We start from the raw sequence: 20,360 nt of genomic DNA, 5'->3' as shown, positions 1-20,360 counted from the left end.
TTGCAGCTATGATCTTGGTACACAGCCCTTTGCTTTACATTAGTTGGTTTCGGAACTTTGGCTGACCAGCAATGCCCACCCCAGGGACGGCCAGTCGGCTAGTCACACGGCCAGACGGGCCAGAAGACACAGCAACTTGCAATGCACATCACAAAATTACCCGCCAGCACCTCCCCCAGGACATGTGCCGGTGCTAGGGAGGAGAAGGTTTTCTTTCTATTTAAGGATATTACCTACGTAAATACATACTCAACTGTTTAAGAGCATTTTAACAAAAGAGACATTAATTTCCTTTCCACCAGCTCTGTGAGAATCTGCGGGTGGAAACCCGAGTTAACAGGCAGATTTCTGATAAATCCCTATGGGGTTTCAGCGTTCCTCTGAGCGCCTGGGAAAGCTGCCCGCCTGGACCTGCCTCCTCCGAGAAGTCTTCCTTGATATTCCCTCATCCTCAGGAAACTCAGCTGCTGAAACCCAATCGGTTTTATGCCTGAACCTCACTTACCTCCCTGAGTTGGCTACCTCAAACGCTTCAGCTGGACTCAGCATGGCACTCAATGCTGTCTAGAGGACAGTGTCCCCATCTTACACTTTTTTGTGGACCCATGACACCCAGAACATGCTAGGCAACAAAGTTTGCTTGAATCAACTGTTATTTGCTGACCAAATCGATATCCCCTTAGAGAATGTCTAGAAACATCGTGAATGAACTCCTTAGTATACACCAAGGCCCCCTACCACTCATATACGTTTAACAATTTTTTTTAATTTTGAGAAAATGTTGGGACTCTTACCTATTCTTAACTATTAAATTCTTTTTTTTTTATTTTATTTATTTATTTGACAGAGAGATCACAAGGAGGCAGAGAGGCAGGCAGAGAGAGAAAGAGGAGGAAGCAGGCTCCTGGCTGAGCAGAGAGCCCGATGTGGGGCTCGATCCCAGGATCCTGAGACCATGACCTGAGCTGAAGGCAGAGGCTTTAACCCACTGAGCCACCCAGGTGCCCCAACTATTAAATTCTTGACGCTGTTATCCATTCTCTATTCTCTCTTCTCTATCCTAGTCTCTACTATGATCCTCAAGAAATTCCTGTCGCAGTGTGAGCTAGACATTGTCCAGAAAATAATGTTACATTATCATAACAACTAGCCTGTGGAAAGTTAACAAAATTCTCCTGAACAATCGTTATCAAAAACTGTGCCCACTTGATGTTTATTTTCGTTAATTCATTCATTCAATAATTATTCATTGGGCAGCTACGAAATACCCCCTATTAGTCTGAACTCTGGGGATGCAGTAACGAACATAACAGATCCCCTCCGGAGGGCATGAACATTCTAGCCAATGGGAAATCATAAACAAGGAAGCCAGTAAAATATATTAATTTATTGTAACTAAAGAACAAGGAAGGGCTTGTCCATCCAATCTTTCTTCAGTGAAGTCATGGGGCTAACGGGCTGCCATCCCTGCCAATCACATCTGCTCCAAGAGAAGATGCACGAGACTTTCCCCCTTGAGACAGACACCTGAATGTAAGCCAACACCTTCCGTTCCAGTTATCACTGCTGTGTAACACACAACCCCAACCCCAGTGATGCAAAACATCTACCTTATGATGTTCACAGGTCCTGCGGTGCAGAACTTGGGCAGAGCAAAGCAGGCAGAGTTGTCTCTGCTCCATGGTTTTGGGGACCCCTGCTGGGAAGATGCAAAGTTGAGAGTGACCTGACAGGTGGGGGCTAGAAGCATCTGGAGGCATCTCGGAATGCCTGGAGGCATCTTGGAAGATGATGTGGTTGTCCAATGGGACCTGAACTGCGCTGTCAGCTGGAACACCTTCCCTGGGCTCTTCATGTGGTTTCTGCACATGGCCACGTAGGCTTCCTCACAAGACGGCAGTTGAGGTCCAAGAGGGAGTATGCCATGAAAGCCAAGAGGAAGCGCATGACCGTCTTATCATCTGGTCTCAAGTCCCACAGCAACAGTTCTGCCACTCTCTTTTGGCCAAGGCAATCACAGAGGTCTTTCCAGGTTTGGATGCAGAAGAGATGTAGACCCGCCTCCTCAAGGGAAGGAGTGTCAAGGTCGCATTGGAAGAAAACTACGTGGATAGCAGACCCTGTTGCAGGCAACTTTAGAAAATGTAACCTTCTGGGAGCCTGGGTGGCTCAGTGGTTAAGCCTCTGTCTTCAGCTCAGGTCATGATCACAGGGTCCTGGGATCGAGCCCCAGATCGGGCTCTCTGCTCAGTAGGGAGCCTGCTTCCCCCTTCTCCTCTGCCTGCCTCTCTGCCTACTTGTGATATCTCTCTCTCTCTCTCTCTGTCAAATAAGTAAATAAATAAATCTTAAAAAAAAAAAAAAAGAAAATGTAACTTTCTACCCCTTTCTGTGTCTAATCTCAAAACAACAACAACAAAAAGCCAGGTATCTAGATCTGCCCGGAGTCATCTTGCAGGTAGAGGGCTGAAACCACTTGGGCACAGAATGATACTATCTGAGTGTTGTGTAAGATTTTATTCTGAACGGAAAGTAAAAGAGCAGCAGAGTAACTATGGATCAGCTTCTACTCTGTCTGGAAGGCACATGCTTCCTTAATGACCTGAAATTTCTGTCTTGGGGCTTATTCTTGTTGTAAGTCAAGTGGCAAAAACAGAGGCAGGGAGGTGTGGGGGCAGAGTCCTGCCTTCAAATCCTCTCTCTGCCTTTTGCCAACTGCCTGTTTCTGGACAGATTCCTTCTCTGAAAACCAGGGAGGGAGGAGCAACTTCTGCAGGGAGTTGCCATGAGGATTAAATGAGATAATCCCAGCACACGCTTGTCCCTGGTGCTTGGTAGCCACTTAGGACAGAAGCACTACCATCTCTCTGAACTTCCGGGGAAATTGCTATGGTTTTGTGTATCCACTGCAATAAGATATCTTCTGCTCACCAATGTCGCCACAATTTTTATGTCCTTAATATTGACCATAAATGCTATGCTTTTAAGATCTGTAAACAGATGAAGGGTCTTTTGGGGGGAACAGTTCTGTTTGTTTCCACAGTGGTCCTTGGGTAGAGCAAGCCTTGGAATGTGAGACCCAGAAAAATCAGCCTGGCTGATCCGGGGGAGTGGGGACCAGCTGCCCCATCTTGCCCATGGAGAGCTTGAGGTTCTTCTGGAAGGTGCGTGAGAAGAACAGAGAAGCAAGACTATTGACTCAGAGGAAACCTCCTCTCACCAAGCTGGCATTCATCAAGCCAGCTCAGTCCCTGTGGTGCCTGGCTAGAGTCTGCAGAGGTAGGACGAGCCAAGAGTTCCCATCCATGGGGTCTGCAGAGCCCGTTCTCAAGCAGGGACCTTGCTGGTCCATGCTTCAGGAAAGCGGTCTCATAATTTGCCACTTGGTCACCAAGGCAAAGTCTTGGGGGGTTGCCTTGGAGATGAGGCCACCATCTTGGTTGGGAGAGGCATCCTTCACTGGAGCAGATATCGCACTGAGGAAGGACCAGAGCCTAGGAAAAACAAACTTTAGGGGAAATGAGAGGAGAGGAATAAGCAAACAGAGAGGCAGGGAGGGGAAGTGACTCACTGTGAAACTCGGCAGCTATGCAGGTCTTGGGAACTGAGAGTCGCGGGTGTGGGCATGGGAGTGTATAAATATCTATCAAGCTCTCCTTCCATACATAAGGATGAAGCCTCCCGCTGTCACCTACTGACACCAGGGCCTGTAGCTTGGCCCCCTAAGCCCAGCCCCATAAGGTAGAGATGGCTCCCAGCCAGGGGACAGCAGCCCCCTTTTGAGTAATGTCCTGAGTTCAGGTTCTGCCACTGCCATTCTGCAAGTCATGTGACCTCTCTCCAGTGCTATTTCCTCACCTGGGAAACAGGGAAAATGATTTCTGCTCAGCCTTCCCTGAAGGAAAGTTTTGAGATTTAAGTGTTTAATATCCATGCCCAAGACGACGTACATATGCACCCTCTGACAGGGACCACAACTGCCCCATTCCCTGCTGTACTCTGAGCTCCAGCCACAGAGTAAACATTCCATAAATATGTGGTGGGTAAATAAATTGTCGGGTGATGGTGAGCTTGGCCCTGCCCTTTCTGGGAACATGAAGCAGGAAAGCTCTTCCTGAACCACTGATTTCCCCCTGCACATCGCTGCTCTCAAAACATGGCCCAAGAACTAGCAGCAGCCCCTGGGAACTTAGGGAAACGCAGACTCTCAGGCCGACCCCAGACATACCAAGTCATAATGTCTGTGGTCAGGGCCCACGACTGTCTTGCAACGCGCCCTCCATAGGATTGAGATGCCCCCCAAAGTTTGAGAAGCATGGCTGTTGGACACCGTGGGGTATGACCTGCTACCCCTTCCGCGGGGATGCTCCCACCTGCCACAGGGGTACATTGCCCAACCACCCCCACAGCCCTTCCTTGACCTGCCTTGGGCAGGAGAACATGCTTCTGGGGCTGGCAGACGGAGGCCTCACACCAAAGGCCCCAGGGGCCACTCCGTCCTCACCCCTACAGCCCTCTGCTAGGGTCTCTCCCCCTCCTCCTGAGGACCTGAAAGTCAGTGCGAGCTACGGAACCCACAGAAGAGATGAAGCTCTGAGATAAGCACTCATGATAAGAACGGACGCGATAACACTGGTCCTCTCGCACGTTCTGGGCAGGATCTGAGCACAGGTTCCTAGAAGCAGTGGTTCACACATGCACAGAGGGAGGGGGAGCAGGTACTGAAGAAGGACAGCTGGCTCTCCAGCAGGTCAAAGTCAAATGCAACCAGGCCAAGTGACAAAGCCTGCACCAGTCCAGGAAAAACCAACAGCCCGTGTCCAGGATCTAGGGGATGGCAGCTGGATCCGGACTGAGGGTCTCAACGGATGGCTGGCCCTCGGGAAGAGGACAGGGACCTGGCCACACTGATAGGAATCGTGGAGTAGGCAGGTGACAAAGGTCCTCAGCTCTCTGTGGGGTAGTCAGCCCTGGGTGCCTGAGGGAGTGCTGGACAGCACGTTCTGGAAGGATTTTAGAGAACCGCTGCTGTCTTTCCCGAAGGCTTACTGTGTTGTCATGAGAAGGACAAGGGGAAGAGCAGAAGGTGTTCCACTTGGATAAAACACAATTCTGGGGAAGCTACAGGAAAATGGTCTTCAAACACATAAGAGATCTCTGAGAGGAAGAGAGGGCCGCCTGGACGCGTGGGGCCCAGTGAAGGGCAGCCCAGCCAGAGGACATCTCTACTTCATCAGGACCCTGTCCTCACTCCAGCACACCCTCCAACGTCCGTTGCCAGCTACCCACCCCACCCCCGCCGCTGTGTCCTTCCACAGCCTCAGCTCCCCCTGCTTCCAATCCCGGCTCGGTGACTGGAGAGCAAGAGTGTGGGTGTGACGGCAGGAAGCCCCAAATCCCAGTCCTGGCCTCGCACCCTGAGTCACCCTGCGCCAGATCACAACCTCTCCCAGCCTCGGATTCCCCGGTCAGGAAAATGGGGCTGCTCGCCTCTCACGCGGCACAGGCGATCATTCTCTAGCCCACACCCTGTGAGGTGGCATCCCTTCCCCTGCTCCCTCATTCAGCAAGCAGCGACAAGGCAGGAGCAGCTGCCCGTGATAGCCCTCTGCCCCCCGAAACCCCAGGAGAGGGCCTGGCACTTAGCGACTGCCGGTTAGTGCCACCAACGACCCCAGGACCCAGTCTGCACGCCGAGCAGAAGACCGTACAGATACAGGCCCCCAACATCCGGAGACTGTCACCCCCCTCACTGCAGCACCCTTGGCAGGATGGAGGGCCAATGCCTGGAGAAGAACACCTGATGCCTATCTTCACGGGTGCGTGGTTTTCCTCAGTCAGCAGATCTCACATAAGCCGTGTGGTGCTGATTCGGCAGGCTCTGCCCGCTGTATGTGGTACGCCAAACCCTACGTGGCCTGTGGGGCAACGTGGCACCCAGCTCCTCCCAGGGAGTGCACAGACCAGGATCAGTGTGAGGAACAGGGGAGCAAGGTGGCTAAGCATCCCAGTTTAGTAATCCTGGCACCTCAATGTGTAGCTGTGTAACTTTAGGTGAGCTCCTTAGCTTTTCTGTGCCTCGATTTCCTCAGCCAGATAAGAGGGAGACTTCCTCTTAAGAGTTGTGGCTCTGAGGTCAGACAGCTGGTGTGGACCGCACCTCCCCCATTTATTTGCTGTGCAACCTTTGCAAGCATCCCAGCCTCTCTGTGTCTCAGTATCTTTATCTGTGAAATGGGAGTAATATCAACAGCACCTACCTCACAGGGTTTTTATGAGGATTGAATGGGTTTGGAGAGAGAGAGAGACCTTGAAAGAATGCCTGGCCCAATATTGCTTACCCCAGGGCTTTAGGCTGGGTTCCTCCACAGCCAACTGAGAGACAGGACTTACACGCAAATAGTCTGTTCGGAAAATGACCCCAGCACATACCTGTAAGGAAGTGGGAAAGTGAGGCAGGGACCGGGAAGAAGCCAAAAAAAGGTGCATGAACAACCAGGTTGCCTTTGCTTGGTCCTGCTGGGGGGGCTCTGTGGAGGGTAGAGAACCCTTCAGCAGCCCTTCCCCATGCCCAAAGGCAAGGAAGCTGGGACCGTTGCAGTAGAAAGCAAAGGAGTCCCAGCACTGACTGTCACATTGGGCTTTTCTGAAAAATGCAGGCGTCTCCCCTGGGTCCCTGAACACCACTGATTATGATACTGACACACCAAGCTCAGGAGGGAGTGGAGGGTTCGGGGTCACAATTTGCTCGATGTCTCCACCCTGATTCAAAAAATGTCTATAAAACACCTCCCTTCCTCGGGGCACCTGGGTGGCTCAGTGGGTTAAGCCTCTGCCTTCAGCTCAGGTCATGGTCTCAGGGTCCTGGGATCGAGCCCCGCATCAGGCTCTTTGCTCAGCAGGGAGCTTGCTTCCCCCCTTTCTCTCTGCCTGCCTCTCCGCCTATTTGTGATTTCTCTGTCAAATAAATAAAATCTTTAAAAAAAAAAAAAAAACCCACCTCCCTTCCTCACACCACCCTGGCAGGGATCTGAGACCCCCTTCTGAAGTATTTTAAGCTGGTATACAATCCACCTGGCCTTTGTGAGCAACCCCTCCAGCGGGGGACAGGAGCTCAGGAAGCAGGGAGAAGCAGGGAGCCAAGAGTGGCCTGGAGCAGAGCAGCCGCCCAGCAGTGGTATAGAGTCTCTTCCAGCCCTCCTGGTAATGCACACTGGGCTTGGTTTGGAGTGGAGGCCGTTCTGGCCTCCAGGCTGCTGCAGAGAATTCAAGCAGCCAAGAGCTGGGGGCTAGGAGTGCTGAGCAAGGAGAGGTCCTAGCTGCTTCTGCAGTGGGGAAGCTGAGCTGCCAGGCTCTCCATAGCCCAGGAACAGGAGGAGGGCATTGAGGCTATAGACGAAGCTTCAGAGAACGGCCAGAAAGGTGGAGGCTGACCCGAGATTACTACACAGGGACATGAAGGGACAGTGGAGAAGAGGTGCCATCGCCTTACCCTTAGGCAGGAGATTTCAACAGACTGAACTCATCAGGGTGCCCTTTCTGTGCTGTGGCACCAGCCCAGGGGCGAGAGGTATTAAGGGATTCTCAGCCCACTTTTCCGTTCTCCAGGAACCTTTGCCTGGGTTTTCCTCCTCCTCACCTCCTCCTTGATCAGCACTCCAGACATGGGGGGCAGGGGGGCAATCTGACCTCACTCCTGCTCAGTGTCAGTAGTGGAGAGACTCAGCAGGTAGAAGCAGGCGTCCCCCCCCCCCCCCCCGAAGACAGACTAAGGGCCTGGTTGTCTGGGCCGCCTTCTTTCTCTGTCCCCTGAACACCCTTGGACAGCTTCCCAGGCCCTCTCATAACCCCTCAGTTGGGAGAAACAGCGGTTTGTAAAAGAAGTCCCTGGGACAGCTGGACAGGGGTCCTGGGATCCCTGAAGGCCATCCCCCTGCAGTTCTAAGGAATCACTGAAAAGCACTGGGATACGGTTGGGCAGCTTCCAAGACGTTCTTTCCTTCCTCAGATACATGCTGTGAGTGAATCAAAAGTTCCTCCTGGGTCTCACGCAGAGGGGAAAAGGCTGGCTGGCTCACACGCTGGGGCAGGGAGCTCTGTCTTGGTTGAAAAGAAGGTCAGTGGTGATTTGATCGCTCTTTCCAGAACTGGGGCTGAATGGTCCCGGACACAAATTTTTAGTGCATCTTACCAAAGGGTAAGCACTTCAGCTTCAGGCATGAATGCTGTAAATGTTGAAAAGAGAGAGCTGTAGATTTGATATTTAAGCGCAGGAGGGGAGAAGGGAAGGAAGGGGTTACATTTATCATATAACTCAAGCCTTAAGAGATTTCCCGCTTCCAGGATCCGCCAGGTAGCATGAACTCTGGCAGTTAAGAGGACTCTGAGAGAATCACGTTGGACACACTAAGCTTGTGCAGAATTACCCGGATCACCAATGAGAAAACCGAGGCCCAAAGAAAGTTTCCATGGACCTTTTTCCAATCTTCTTCTCTCCCTGAAGTGGGTCCTCCACCCCCTTCCTTTCTCTATTTGCGCACTCTTTTCACCACGGACAATGAGTTTGCACGAAAGAAAAACACAGACCTCAAGCTAGATCTCCCCGGCGAGTAAATGCGCCGCAGCGCTTTGCGCACGCGCTTTGTAAGCCCAGCCGACTCGGGCCCCGCCTCTCTGCCCATCACCAACGTGGTCTCCCCGGCAACGGCCCCTCCTCCCTCACGCAGGGCGGCTCCTGACGTCATAGGATCGCGCCGGTCGTCCCCGACAAGGTGGAGGCTGCACGTGGGCTGAGATTGGAAACTTTCAGGACCCGCCATGGATACGCCGCTCAGGCGCAGCCGGAGGCTGGAAGGCCTAAACCCTGAATCCCCCGAGACCCCCAGCTCAGTTTTGCGGGCGAGACGGGCCCTTGTGGAGTTCAAGTTGGACCCGAAAGAGACGGGGGAGCCCGAGTCTCCGTGTGCTCAGCAACCCGCCCTGGAGTCCCCCCGACGTCAGCCGGAGACAAGCCCGGGGTCACCTATTTTACCGAAGGGTGCAGGTTTGGGGACCCCCGGAAGGGAGCCGGAGCCGGGCCCACCGTCCCTCCAGCGCCAGCAGAACCCAGGCCTGGAGTCGCTCCAAACACTTCCGGAGTCGGGTCCAGAACCCCCCGGATTTCAGCCAAAGCCAAGTGGGGAGTCCACAGAGTTCTCCCAGATCCAGGAAAAACCGGACTCGGAGTTGTCACTGAGTAAGAAGGAGCTGGCCCCGGGGTCTCCCCGACATCATCTGCACTCAGGATCCCTTGAGCCTTACTTGGCTGAGCAAGCGCCGGGTCCGGAGCCCTCGCGGCCACTCCAGGAGCCGACAGCCCAGTCACCCGCCTCCCCCCGGGGTCAGCGCGAGCCGAGCAAGCCACCTCCGGCCGCGAAGACGGTGCGAAGCAGCCTCGGGGCGCAGAAGCGGACAAGTTCTTCAGCCCAGACCCCAGCGTCCAAGAAGTTGAAGGCGGGGGAGGCGGTTCCTGTAATCCCTATGGGAAAGCCCAAATCGGGGCGGGTGTGGAAGGACCGCTCCAAGAAAAGGTGAAGCTGGGGACAGTTGGGCAGGAGTGTGGTTCTCTGTGGTGTTGGGGCACCAGTGCAACCTGGTGATGGGACCAGGGATGGAGAGAGCTCACATTTGGGGGTGGGAGGGTCTCACACAAACAGGTCATTATAATCAGGTTGTGGTAAAATGTTCTGGGATCCCAGGGTGGGTGAGACCAGCCCTCAGAGGTTATTTCTGTGATGCTTTCCTCCTCAGAGTACCTGTGTACCTCTCCTAGAGCACCTGAGTTACGTATTCATTCTACAAGCATTCCCTCTGCCTGCCTGCTTTCCAGTGAGGGAAGCAGAAGCAGGTAAACCAGCCGTAACTTGATAAAAAGCTATGAGGTCTTCACCAGCTGGTATCCATCACAGTTATTTGCCCTTGTGTTAGAAAGTATTATGGAGCACTGAGCGTGTAGAACGCTGCTGAGCATCTTGGTAAGGATGGGACAGGGAACGGGACAAAGGGACAGACAGAGGGACCAGCATGCCTCATGGCCTTGAATCTGCACGCATCTCTATGAAGCAGCTGATGCTAGGATTATCCTCATTTTACATAAGGGGAACTCAAGGCTAAGCAGAGAAATAGGGGTTATTAGACAGTAGGACGTCAGGGGTGAAAGCAGAGAGACCAGTAAAGTTGCAGCTGTGGTAGAACTAAAACACATGTGGAAGCCTCAGGTGGTCTTGTGGATAAGGGCCAAAGGGCCATTGAATTGATGTTCAGGGCCTTCGAGGAAGCAGCTTCGGCAGATGGTGAGCAGAGCCCAGAGATAGTGGACACAGCACCTGCAGTGGGCTGGGAAAGCCCGGCTGCGGCCCTCTCTTCCGAGCTCAGGCCAGATGCCCCCTGCACAGTGCTCCTCGGGTGTGCCGTCTCTCTCCCCTGCGCAGAGCCGTGTGCTAAATGCTTGTCCAGCCTTGTCTCATCCTCCCACCACCCTTTGGAACAGGAGCCATTCTCATTTCTGTTCAACGTGGGAAGTCACTGAAACTCCGGCTCCTTGCCCAAGGTACCCAAGTAGTAGGAGGCAGACCCCGGCCTTGAAAGCCAGGCCTCTCTGCCCTCAACCTCCCGGTAAAACTGATGCTCTGGCGCTGTGTTGTCCCAATCGCGTAGTCGCCAGCCACAGGTGGCAACTTCAGTGTAAGTTGATTAAAATTTAAAAACCTAAAATTCAATTCCTCCCGTCACACCAAACACATCTCAAGTTGCTCAGCTGCCGGTGTGACTAGGGGCTGCCTTACCGGCCAGTGAATAGTGAGCTTTTCCACTGTCACAGGAAGTTCTGCTTGGCAGCGCTGCTCTTACAAAAATTAGGATGTCCCCCAATATCCTCTAATGCCCAGTACATTTTCACATACCTCCCCACACTGTTCTGGAATGGAACGGGCCACCCCCAGAGGGAGAGAACCCTAACATTAGCGCCCAAGCTAAGCTTGCTGGGCAGAAGCAGCAGAACCTTACGGAAAGGCTCCGTGGTCAGGACTCTGGTGACAGACAGGGATTTCAGTTTTGATGGCTGTTCAGGTAGAAGGTGACCTGGGCAGTTAACCTCTTTGAGCCTTGATTTGCTCCTCTTTAAAATGGGAGGAACAAGAGCACCCATCGTAGGGACACGTAACTAGGGCTTTAGAAATGGCAGCATGATTAGGGCCTGTCCCGCAGACCCAGAGGGGTGACTGCCTGGCAAACGGGCAGGGGAGGATGCAATTCTGCCTGGGTTCTGGGGAGGAAGGCCCAGAGCTGAGAGGGAAGTGGGCACGGGCCCCTCCCGCGGACGACGCGAGCACCCGTTGGCTCCCATCCAGGTTCTCCCAAATGGTGCAGGACAAGCCCCTGCGCACATCCTGGCAGCGGAAGATGAAGGAACGACAGGAGAGGAAGCTGGCCAAGGACTTCGCCCGGCACCTAGAGGAGGAGAAGGAGAAGCGACGGCAGGTGAGGAACCAGCCATCCCGGCTGAGGCTGGAGCTCAGGGGGCTGAGCCGGTGACTGCTGGAATGGACCTGGGGCAGCGGGGAGCCTGGCCAGAAGCAGTAGTGCCATGTAGGACCACGAGGTGGGGAAGCCCAGTGCGGCGCCCAGTTTAGCCCAGGGCTCCATAAGAGACTCAAGGGTGGGAAGGAGCCCCGTACCACGTTCCCCGCAGTGGCCCTCACTGCTGATGGAAGCATCTGGCAAGACGGGCTTCAGGGTCGTCAGTCGGGTAGGAGAGCCTTTTCCCTGGTACTGGTGCCGTCATTCCTCAAGAGACAGCCACCAGACATCAGCAAAGTGGATACCCCACACCTTCCTCCAGCTGTCTCCCTGCTGCTGATCCGCAGGCCGGAAATGCCCCATTAGAGGTAACCTCCCCTAACCCCCCTTCAGGCTCCAGGAAGCCCCAGTAGGCAGCACCCAGAGAACATGGGGTCCTCCACAACACCCCTTCAGGACGGTGGTCATCAGAGGGATGTCACTTGTCTACTGATCCGCAGGGCACAGGAGGAGTCAGACCTCTCACCCTGAGCCTGGCCAGCAAGGGAAGGGGCAGGGCCAGTCAATTCAGTCATCTGTCCTCTGCTTTGAGTCACCCTGTGCAGCTGTGGCCAAGGCCCTGCTGCCTGTGTGGCTGCTGCTGTGTGCCGGGTCCTTATCTTACTTCCTGTACAGCCCTGACTACCTCTTGGGCAAGACAGACTTCTTGTCACCGCCCCCCGGCAGTACCCCCAGACCGGCCCTTCCCCGGACAGGAGCCCAAATCTCACTTCTCCTTTCTCCTCCCCAGGGGCCCAGGCCACCCCTTCTCCCCTGAGTTGTCAAAACCAGGAGAGGCCCCTGACCATGCAGGGACCTCGGAGCCGACACCCACTTACCCCCCCAACCTGGCCGCCCCGGGACAGCAGTCGGCATAGCCGGAGCCACTGGACTCCCCACGCCTAAGACAGACCCCAGTGAATCCATGTTTGAAGTGTGCCCGCCAGGCCAGGTTATCCCCCGAGGCCGGTGTAGGCGTGTGTTTACTTATTCCTCGGAACAGCTCTGTGGAAGCCTCTTCACATTCAAGATGGGGCTTGAGGCCCAGAGGGCTTGTCAGCTTGGCCAAGGTCACTCATTTGGAAGCAGCAGAGTTGGGATTTGAACCAGGGCCAGATAGCCCAGGAGCAGAGTTGGGATTTGAACCAGGGCCAGATAGCCCAGGAGCCTCTTCCCTGTAGCCTCCACTCCCCACCTGCATGAACCTTAGAGACCCTGAGAGGGTGGGACTGAGGGAAAGCGCCAGCCCACCCCTCCCCCCCCCCGGAAGTTGATGGCGGGGTGGGGGATGGTACAGGGGCCGTCGTGCCTGTGCCTGAGTTTCCAGGTGGGGAGACACCTGCGTCTTCCCTCCTCCCACCCACCATCGTGTCTCGGTCGCAGTCCAGGCCAAGGGCGTATCGCCTCACTGGCCCACACCGCCAGCAACAGTCGCACGGGGGCGAGAGGGTCTTTGCTGTCCTTGGGAACTCAGCCAGCTCTCACTCCTCTGAGGCTAAGAGACCAGGGCTGCCCCAATTCCCAGCCTCAGATCCCCATCGCCTCTGTTCCAGGAGAAGAAACAGCGCCGGGCCGAGAACCTGAAACGCCGCCTGGAGAATGAGCGGAGGGCAGAGGTTGTCCAAGTGGTGAGTGTTGTCTTGCTGGGGGGATCTGAACCGTGGCTGGGCTAGGCGCTGTGCTCAAGATGCCTCACCCGCCCGCCCACCCCCACGAAGTGGCCTCCCTGTCCCCAGGGCACAGGGCAAAGATGTCAGCCACACTAATGCCCTCTCCTTACACCACCCCCAGATCCGAAACCCTGCCAAGCTCAAGCGGGCAAAGAAGAAGCAGCTTCGCTCCATTCAGAAGCGGGACACGCTGGCACTGCTGCAGAAGCAGCCACCCCAGGGGCCAGCGGCCAAGATCTGACTGCGCTGCGGCCAGCTGCTGTGTCGGACTCACATTTGTCAGGCCATGGCCCTCCAGTGCTAGCGCCATGCCACTCTGCCCCAGGGGATTTCTGAGTCTTCAAGGGCACACAAGCCCAGAGGAACCTGGGGCCTGGCAGAGACTGGAGGAGGGAAGAGGTTCAGCCCCACCCCCACCTCCTTCCTCCCCTCTCCTCCTTCCTCAAGTGCCTTGCAGCCAAGAAGGGTAAATTCTCTGGTTCCTTGGGAGCTGACAACTGGAGGGGGACTCCCTAAAATGTGTATTTCTGTCTCAAAGTCATGGGTCCAACCCAGGCCAGGAGACTGCAGTCAGGAACCAGGTTCCCTCACACCATCCCAAAGGCTCCTTGGGGTGTCTCTGCAGCCCACTGGCCCAGTCGCCCGGCCAGCTGAACCCGGCTTCCCCGACTTTTCAACACTGAAAGGTTAAGGAGGTTTCAGGAAGTGAGGTCTGCACCTCCCGCCCCTACCCCCCAGCTCCCTCTACCTGCGCCGGACTCTGCAGGAGACCCACAGATCTGATTCACTCACTCCATCCTGTCTGTAACAAACATTTATTGGACGCCCGCTTTATACAGGCATAAATGTACGTACCGGGGAACACAGACAGAGGCCCCAGCCCCTAAGGAGCTTTCATTCTGATGGAAAAAACATAATAAACAGGGAAACCGTATTGAGTTAAACAGTGGGAAGTGCCAAGAGTGAAGCAAGGGGAAGGTAGCAGGGAACGTGGGGAGGTGTGAGGATGGACATTGGTTCGGCCAGCGGTGGATCCGGCCGACCGCTGAGCACCTGCTGTGAGCAAGGCCCGGTGCGGTGATGAACAGTGAGCCGGCCAGCCCAGCCTTCAGGACCCCAGCCACGCGCTTCCGAGCTGGACCGACATTCCACTAACCAGTTATCAGCCACAGTTCTGCCCGTGGGCCCAGGGACAGACCCAAGTGCAGTGGTCTTTGTCCTCTAATGTGTGGTGGGCAGAGGAGAGTTGGATGTGCTGTATGGAGGTCCGACTGAGCCCTGGCTGCTACAGATTGGGACAGTCGCCCAGCTTCTGTGTGGTCGGGAGGTGAGCTTTGGAAAGATTTGAGGATTACCAGCATTGCCCAGAGGGCACCCCTGTGAAGTACCAGGGCTGTACAGATGTCAGATTCTTGAGGAAATGTCATACGCTATGGTCTCAGAGGCTGCTGTGCACAGATTAGACCTTCAGCAGAGATGCCCACTGCACTTGGATTAGCCCAGACCAACGGCTATAGCCCTTGCTCTTTCTACCTTAGAAACCCCTCGGCTGGTGCTGGATGGGTGGGGTAGAGACCAGGCCTCTCACAGCCAAGACCTTCAGTACCTCGGGTATGTTGGGGGTGGAGGGAGTGTTGTTTCACTTACTGGATGGTAATTGAACCGCATGATGGTTACTGGTGAGTATGCAGATGCTATACTTGGGTCAAGTGGATTAAGCCCATGTATCGCAGCTGTATGGTGGGTAGACTGCAGGATCAGGCATCCAGCTCAGTGAGCGCTGGCTGGGGACTACATGGAGAGTTAGACCGGACCAGTGCTTCCCAAACTTTTGTTCTCCATTTTCTACTCCAAAACGCATCCCTGGCTTCATGGAAAAAGACTTACCTCCCTTTCCCCTCCCGCCAGCTGGTAAAGTTGCACTCCTGGAAGGGGCATCCCCTGCACCCTAGTTTGAGAAATCTTGTGCATTTAACCCCTGACCAGCAGCCCTGCCCTGCTTCCTGGGAGTTCGGCGGAAATGCGGGATCTCGGCCGGCGTCCCTCCCGCTGATGGTCGTGAGGGGAACCGAGTCACGGGAGGTGTTGTACAGGCAGCTCCCTGTCCGGCCTGCCCCCGCCTGCGGGACGCGCTCGCGCTGGATCGCCGACCCCCACCCCCGCGCCATCCTCTACCCAGATGTGGTGCTCAGCACCCTGTTCAGGGGGCCCCTCTCGTCCTGGGAGCGGGAGCTGGCCCTCCGCGTGGACTCTGCGCCACCGCCCCGCACCCAGGCGAGCAGACGCGCGGGCCAGGACACGGGGGGCGCGTGGGCGGCGCGGGGGGCGCGGGAGCTGGAGGCGCGGCGGCGGCGGCTGCTGCCCGGGCCGCCCAGCTCGCTGTCGTCCAGCAGCACGCTCTCCAGCACGCTCCGCAGCGAGCGCCGCAGCTTGTGCAGCACGTCGGGGCAGGTGAGCACGTAGAGCAGCGGGTTGACCACGCTGTTGACGAAGGCCAGGCTGGTGACGAAGGGCAGGCCGCGCCACACGAGCGGCCGCAGCGCGGGGTCGCCGTGCGCGCGCGCCTCCAGCAGGCTGAACACGTGGTAGGGACCCCAGCAGAGCGCGAAGGCCGCCACCACCGCCGCCACCAGGCGCACGAAGCGGCTGGGCCGCCGGCGGCCGCGGTGGCGCAGCTGCACGCTCACGACCGCGTGGCTCGAGGCGATGATGGCCAGCGGCACGACGAAGGCCAGCAGGAACTTGCTGACGGCCAGGGCCGCCTGGCGAGAGTTGCACGTGGCGTCGCGGTCGGGCCCGGGGTTCAGGAGCAGCACGTTGTAGTAGCACATGATGCGGCCGTCCAGCCGCCGGATGGTGTCCCGGAACACGAAGTAGGGCACCGTGTTGAGCACCGCCAGGGCCCAGAGCACCAGGCAAACTCGGTGGGCGGCGGCCACCGTGCGGTGGTTCTGAGCCCACACTGGCCGCACCACCTGCAGGCAGCGGTCCAGGCTGATGGCGCTGAGCAGGAAGCCACTGGCGAACATGTTGAGGAAGAAGATGGAGGAGTGCAGCTTGCAAAAGGTGGTGCCCAGCTCCCATGAGTGGCCCACGGCCAGGAAGTAAGTGAAGAAGGGCAGGGTGGCGGTGGCCAGCAGGTCCGACAGCGCCAGGTGCAGCACCCAGGTGGTGACGACAGTCTGGCGCATGCGGCAGCCCACCACGAAGAGGATAAGTCCGTTCTCAACCAGGCCGAGCAGCGAGGCCAGCCCGTGCAGCAGCACGGACGCGTGGTCCATGTAGCGGATGCTCGAGTTGCTGTGGCTTTGAATGCGGCTCATCTGCTCCAGGAGCGGGCAGAGCGGCTTCAGGGTGACGTTGGCGGACATGGTGAACTCTGCCGTGGAGAGAAGAAGGTGCTGAGGTCGGCTGGGCAGGGACAGCAGGGGACCCTCCGCAGGAGATCTGAACCCTACCCGTGAGTGGGATAGAGGAGCGCCTCCACCCCCTGGCCCAGGGATCAGTGAACTTGAGCAGAGACAGTAAGGTGGGGGAATAGCATCCCAGCTGCACGCCCGCTCGCTGCAAACTTGCTCGAGCCATTGAACCTTCCTGAGCCTGTTTTCTCCTCTGTGATGCGGATGTCTGCCCTAACAGGACTCCTAGGGCTGTTGGGAGTGTTCAGTGAGTTTACATACATAAGCATTTAGAGCAGAGTCCCGGGGTGTGCAGGAAACACTGCATACGTCTTGTTTATAATAATCAGGTGTCCCCTGGGGTCACATGGAGAAACAGAAAGGAGACAAGGCCCAGCAGGACTCCTTTTCCCCATCCCCGGAGCACTAGGGCACTAACCAGGTCCCACCTAAAGGGCACCAGGGGTCAGCCGGTCCGGGCAATGGGAGTGGGAGAAGTCTCTGCCTTTAAGGGATGCAGCCTCCGCACCCACGGGTGCACCCTCCCATCTAGCCTCCGCAGCCTGTCTGGGTGGCCCTCTGCTCCCACAGCAGTGGCAGGTTGGGTGTGTTGACCTTCAACCATGAAGCCGGCCCCTCCTCTGGTAGTTGGAGAGGAAATAAGATAAGAGCAAGGAGAGAGCTGGGCATGAGGAACTATCGGACTGGGGCCCTGGAGGCCCAGTGTGGCTGGAGGACTGTTCCCCTGCCTGGGGGGCAGCCGAGCCCATCTCCCCGCCCCAGGGGAAATCCTGCCGGCTTGTTTGTTTGCTCAGTGACGCACTCATTGGTCAAATAGTTACTCAGGAACTTCTCAGGTAAGGGCTGGGGAAACCAGCCTCTGGCAGATGTGCAGGAACCCCAGATGTGCACACCCCAGCCTCATAAAAAACCCGAGCCCACCTGATATGAAGCTGGTTGAGATGGGTGAGGGCTGAGGGGGAGGGGTGGGAGGCTACAGGCAGGAGGCAGGGGATGGGGAGCAGGAGTTAGAGACTCAGATTGTCCTGGGGCCCCACAATGTGCCCGAGACCACGATAGGTCCTTTGCATAGGTGCTCTCTTGCTCAGGACTCGAGAAGAAAGGTGCTGGAACTTCACTTCATCCCATTTTTACGAGGGAGGAGACTGAGGCCCGGGCCACCCACGCAACATGGACGAATGGAGTGGCAGCAGTGCGGCGGTCAGCCTGTTCCCTTTCCCACACCAGGCGGCTATAAGCAAGCGCAGGTGGAGGTGGGGGGGCAGGTGGAGAGGTGGTCTTCAGCGCTCACATTTCCAGGGGAAACACTGTTGACTAGAACGAGAAAACCCAGACTCTTCTCCAGGTACCACGGTTCTTTGTGAGGTGAGGCTCCAGGACCTCAAACTAGACTTTTCCACGCAGCCCAGCCCTTGGAGCTGGGGATCGCAGTTAGGGGAGTGGGGAGCAGTTGGACCTGTGTTCCCTGAGCAGGCTCATGCTTCCTAAGCTTTAGATCTTGCTGAGCAGTTGCACCCACAGTGACCAAGTGAGACCCCATTTTTCAAGAAGAGGATACCGAGGCTCAGAGCAACGTCTGAGACTCTACCCAACAGATGAGTGCCATCCCCTCTCTGCAGGGACATTCCCTTCAGTCCAGCAGCCTCTTAGCCAGGTCCCTTGGGGTTGCTTGCAGAGCACAGTCCTGCTACACCCCAATTTGGGCTTTCTGGCTGCACGGAGCCAGCGCCCAGCCTCCTGGGATTCTCTGGGAGCCCAGCAGCTAGGGTCCTACTCTAGTGGGGGTCAGGGGCAGAGAATACAAGCTTTTGGGGTCAGTTGTCCTAAGACACCCCACCCCAGACTGCCTGTGAGTATGGAGAGAAGCTTCTGTGGTTTACCACCGCGCCTGACTTCTAGCGCCTTCCCTTCTGCGAGCAGCTCTTCCCCTCCAGTCTTTGGTAAGCCCATCCCTCTGCCTAGTTGTTAGGGGCATCTCCCCTGGCAAATCTGCGCCTTCCTTTGTGGGTGCAGAGAGGGCACTGATGCTGCCCAGCCCCTGGGCTACTTCTCCCTTACCTGGGCACAGGAGGAGCACAGGATTCCGGCCCTGGAGACAGTCAGCTCCCGGTGGCAGCCTGCCCAGGAGGCAATGAAGCACCGCACAGGGCAGGCAGAGGAAGGGGAGTGAGGTTGAGGGAGGAAATGGCTATCCTCCACCCCAGTGTGTGTGTGTGTGTGTGTGTGTGTGTGTGTGTGAGCGCGCGCGCCCGTGCATGCTTAGGGGTGGGGTTGGGGGAGGCGGGGACAGCGGAGGGTGAGTTGTCCCACCAGGATTCCAGTAACATTGGTCTCCATGGATGAGAAAGGGACAAAACTGCTGGCAGCCCCTACCCGCCCCCTTCCTGTAAGCCCCAGAGATTTTGCAAGAGCCACGGGTCCCTGCAAGGGCATGGGGGAGTGGGAGCATGCCTCCGGGGCTGTGTTGATGGCGACTGCTGTGTAGGAGAAGTCCATGAAAGGGAGGACATCTCGTGCATGGGTCCACAGCCCTGGGCTGCCCTCTCCTGACCCCATAATCCTGAGGCAGGCAGGGCGCTGCAGCTGGAAGAGCAGAGCCCCAGCTGCCCGCGCAGCCCCTCCCCTGGGGTTTGACCATCTGCTAACGCAGCCACTGTGTCTGTCCCAAAGACTTGGCAGCACTGTGCCTTCAATCACAGAGTGCCAGGTGCACAGTAGGTGCTCACAGAAATTAGTCCTTTTCTCCTCCAGGGCAGGGGCCAAGGGGAAGGGCAAGGGCAATACAGCTTTTATTTAAAATAGGTGCAGAGGGGCGCCTGGCTGACTCAGTGGGTTAAGCCTCTGTCTTCAGCTCAGGTCATGATCCCAGGGTGCTGGGATCGAGCCCCGCCCCGCATCCCGGGCTCTCTGCTCAGCAGGGAGCCTGCTTTCCCCTCTTTCGCTCTGCCTGCCTCTCTGCCTACTTGTGATCTGTGTCTGTCAAATAAATAAATAAAATCTTTGAAAAAATAAAATGAAATGGACGCAGAGCCTTACGGTGAGTGGATGAAACTGAATTTGCATTTAATGGCTCCCCAAGTCTTTGCTGACCAAGCCTCCTGGGGTCAGGAAGCATTCCTCCAAACTCAGCGTCACAGCACCTAGGAAGGGCTCAGTAGAACATGTTAACAAACTCCCATATCGAGGCAAGTCCTTCCGCTCCCATGGGATTGACTCTACCAGAATCTTCTGTTTGGACACAGGCTCCATCACAGGGCCTGGCATGGCACATAATAAACTTGCAAGAAGCCTGCAATCCCAAGTGAAGAATGCCTAAAATACTGCGACCTTGGGATGGAGATATTTTTCACTGCAGCCCAAGATGGCAGTAAGCAGTAAGCAGCTTGATTAGCCAAAATGTTAGTGCTGGGAAGTCTTCTTTCCTGGCGGTCACGGAGCGCCTGGTCTTGCAAAGACAAGTGCCTGCAGCCCTCCCTAGAAAACAGGCAGGTGTTGCCATTCTGCTTTGGGGGAAGTCCTCCCATCCCTACCCACCCCCAGCCCCAACCTGATGGCCCATGGACATCCTCCAAGGACATGCAGGCTCAGTTGTGGGAGGGGTGAGCTCAGGAACTCTGCAGCTGGACTGCATTTTGATCAGGCACTGCCGTTCCCAAGCTTTGTGACCTTGGGCAAA

The 20,360-nt window shown here is 56.2% G+C and overlaps 2 protein-coding genes across 2 annotated transcripts; one reads left to right on the top strand and one right to left on the bottom strand.

The window, feature by feature from the left end:
* Nucleotides 1-8,747: 8,747 nt before the first annotated feature.
* Nucleotides 8,748-14,209, top strand: CCDC86 (coiled-coil domain containing 86). Its single transcript, XM_059404734.1, has 4 exons — nt 8,748-9,569; nt 11,388-11,517; nt 13,149-13,223; nt 13,387-14,209. The coding sequence occupies exons 1-4, from the start codon at nt 8,818-8,820 to the stop codon at nt 13,504-13,506; spliced, it is 1,077 nt and encodes a 358-aa protein (XP_059260717.1). The 5' UTR covers nt 8,748-8,817; the 3' UTR covers nt 13,507-14,209.
* On the bottom strand, nt 14,062-18,853 carry PTGDR2 (prostaglandin D2 receptor 2). The gene is made up of 2 exons (XM_059404723.1): nt 18,743-18,853; nt 14,062-16,644 (listed from the first exon to the last, which is right to left on the bottom strand). Exon 2 carries the CDS (start codon nt 16,634-16,636, stop codon nt 15,437-15,439), a length of 1,200 nt encoding a protein of 399 aa, XP_059260706.1. The 5' UTR covers nt 16,637-16,644; nt 18,743-18,853; the 3' UTR covers nt 14,062-15,436.
* Nucleotides 18,854-20,360: the final 1,507 nt, after the last annotated feature.

Source organism: Mustela nigripes, chromosome 1 (genome assembly GCF_022355385.1).
Source record: "Mustela nigripes isolate SB6536 chromosome 1, MUSNIG.SB6536, whole genome shotgun sequence".
NCBI lineage: Eukaryota > Metazoa > Chordata > Mammalia > Carnivora > Mustelidae > Mustela > Mustela nigripes.
Note: the sequence above shows the minus strand (reverse complement) of the source record. Positions and strands in the feature narration are given on the sequence as shown.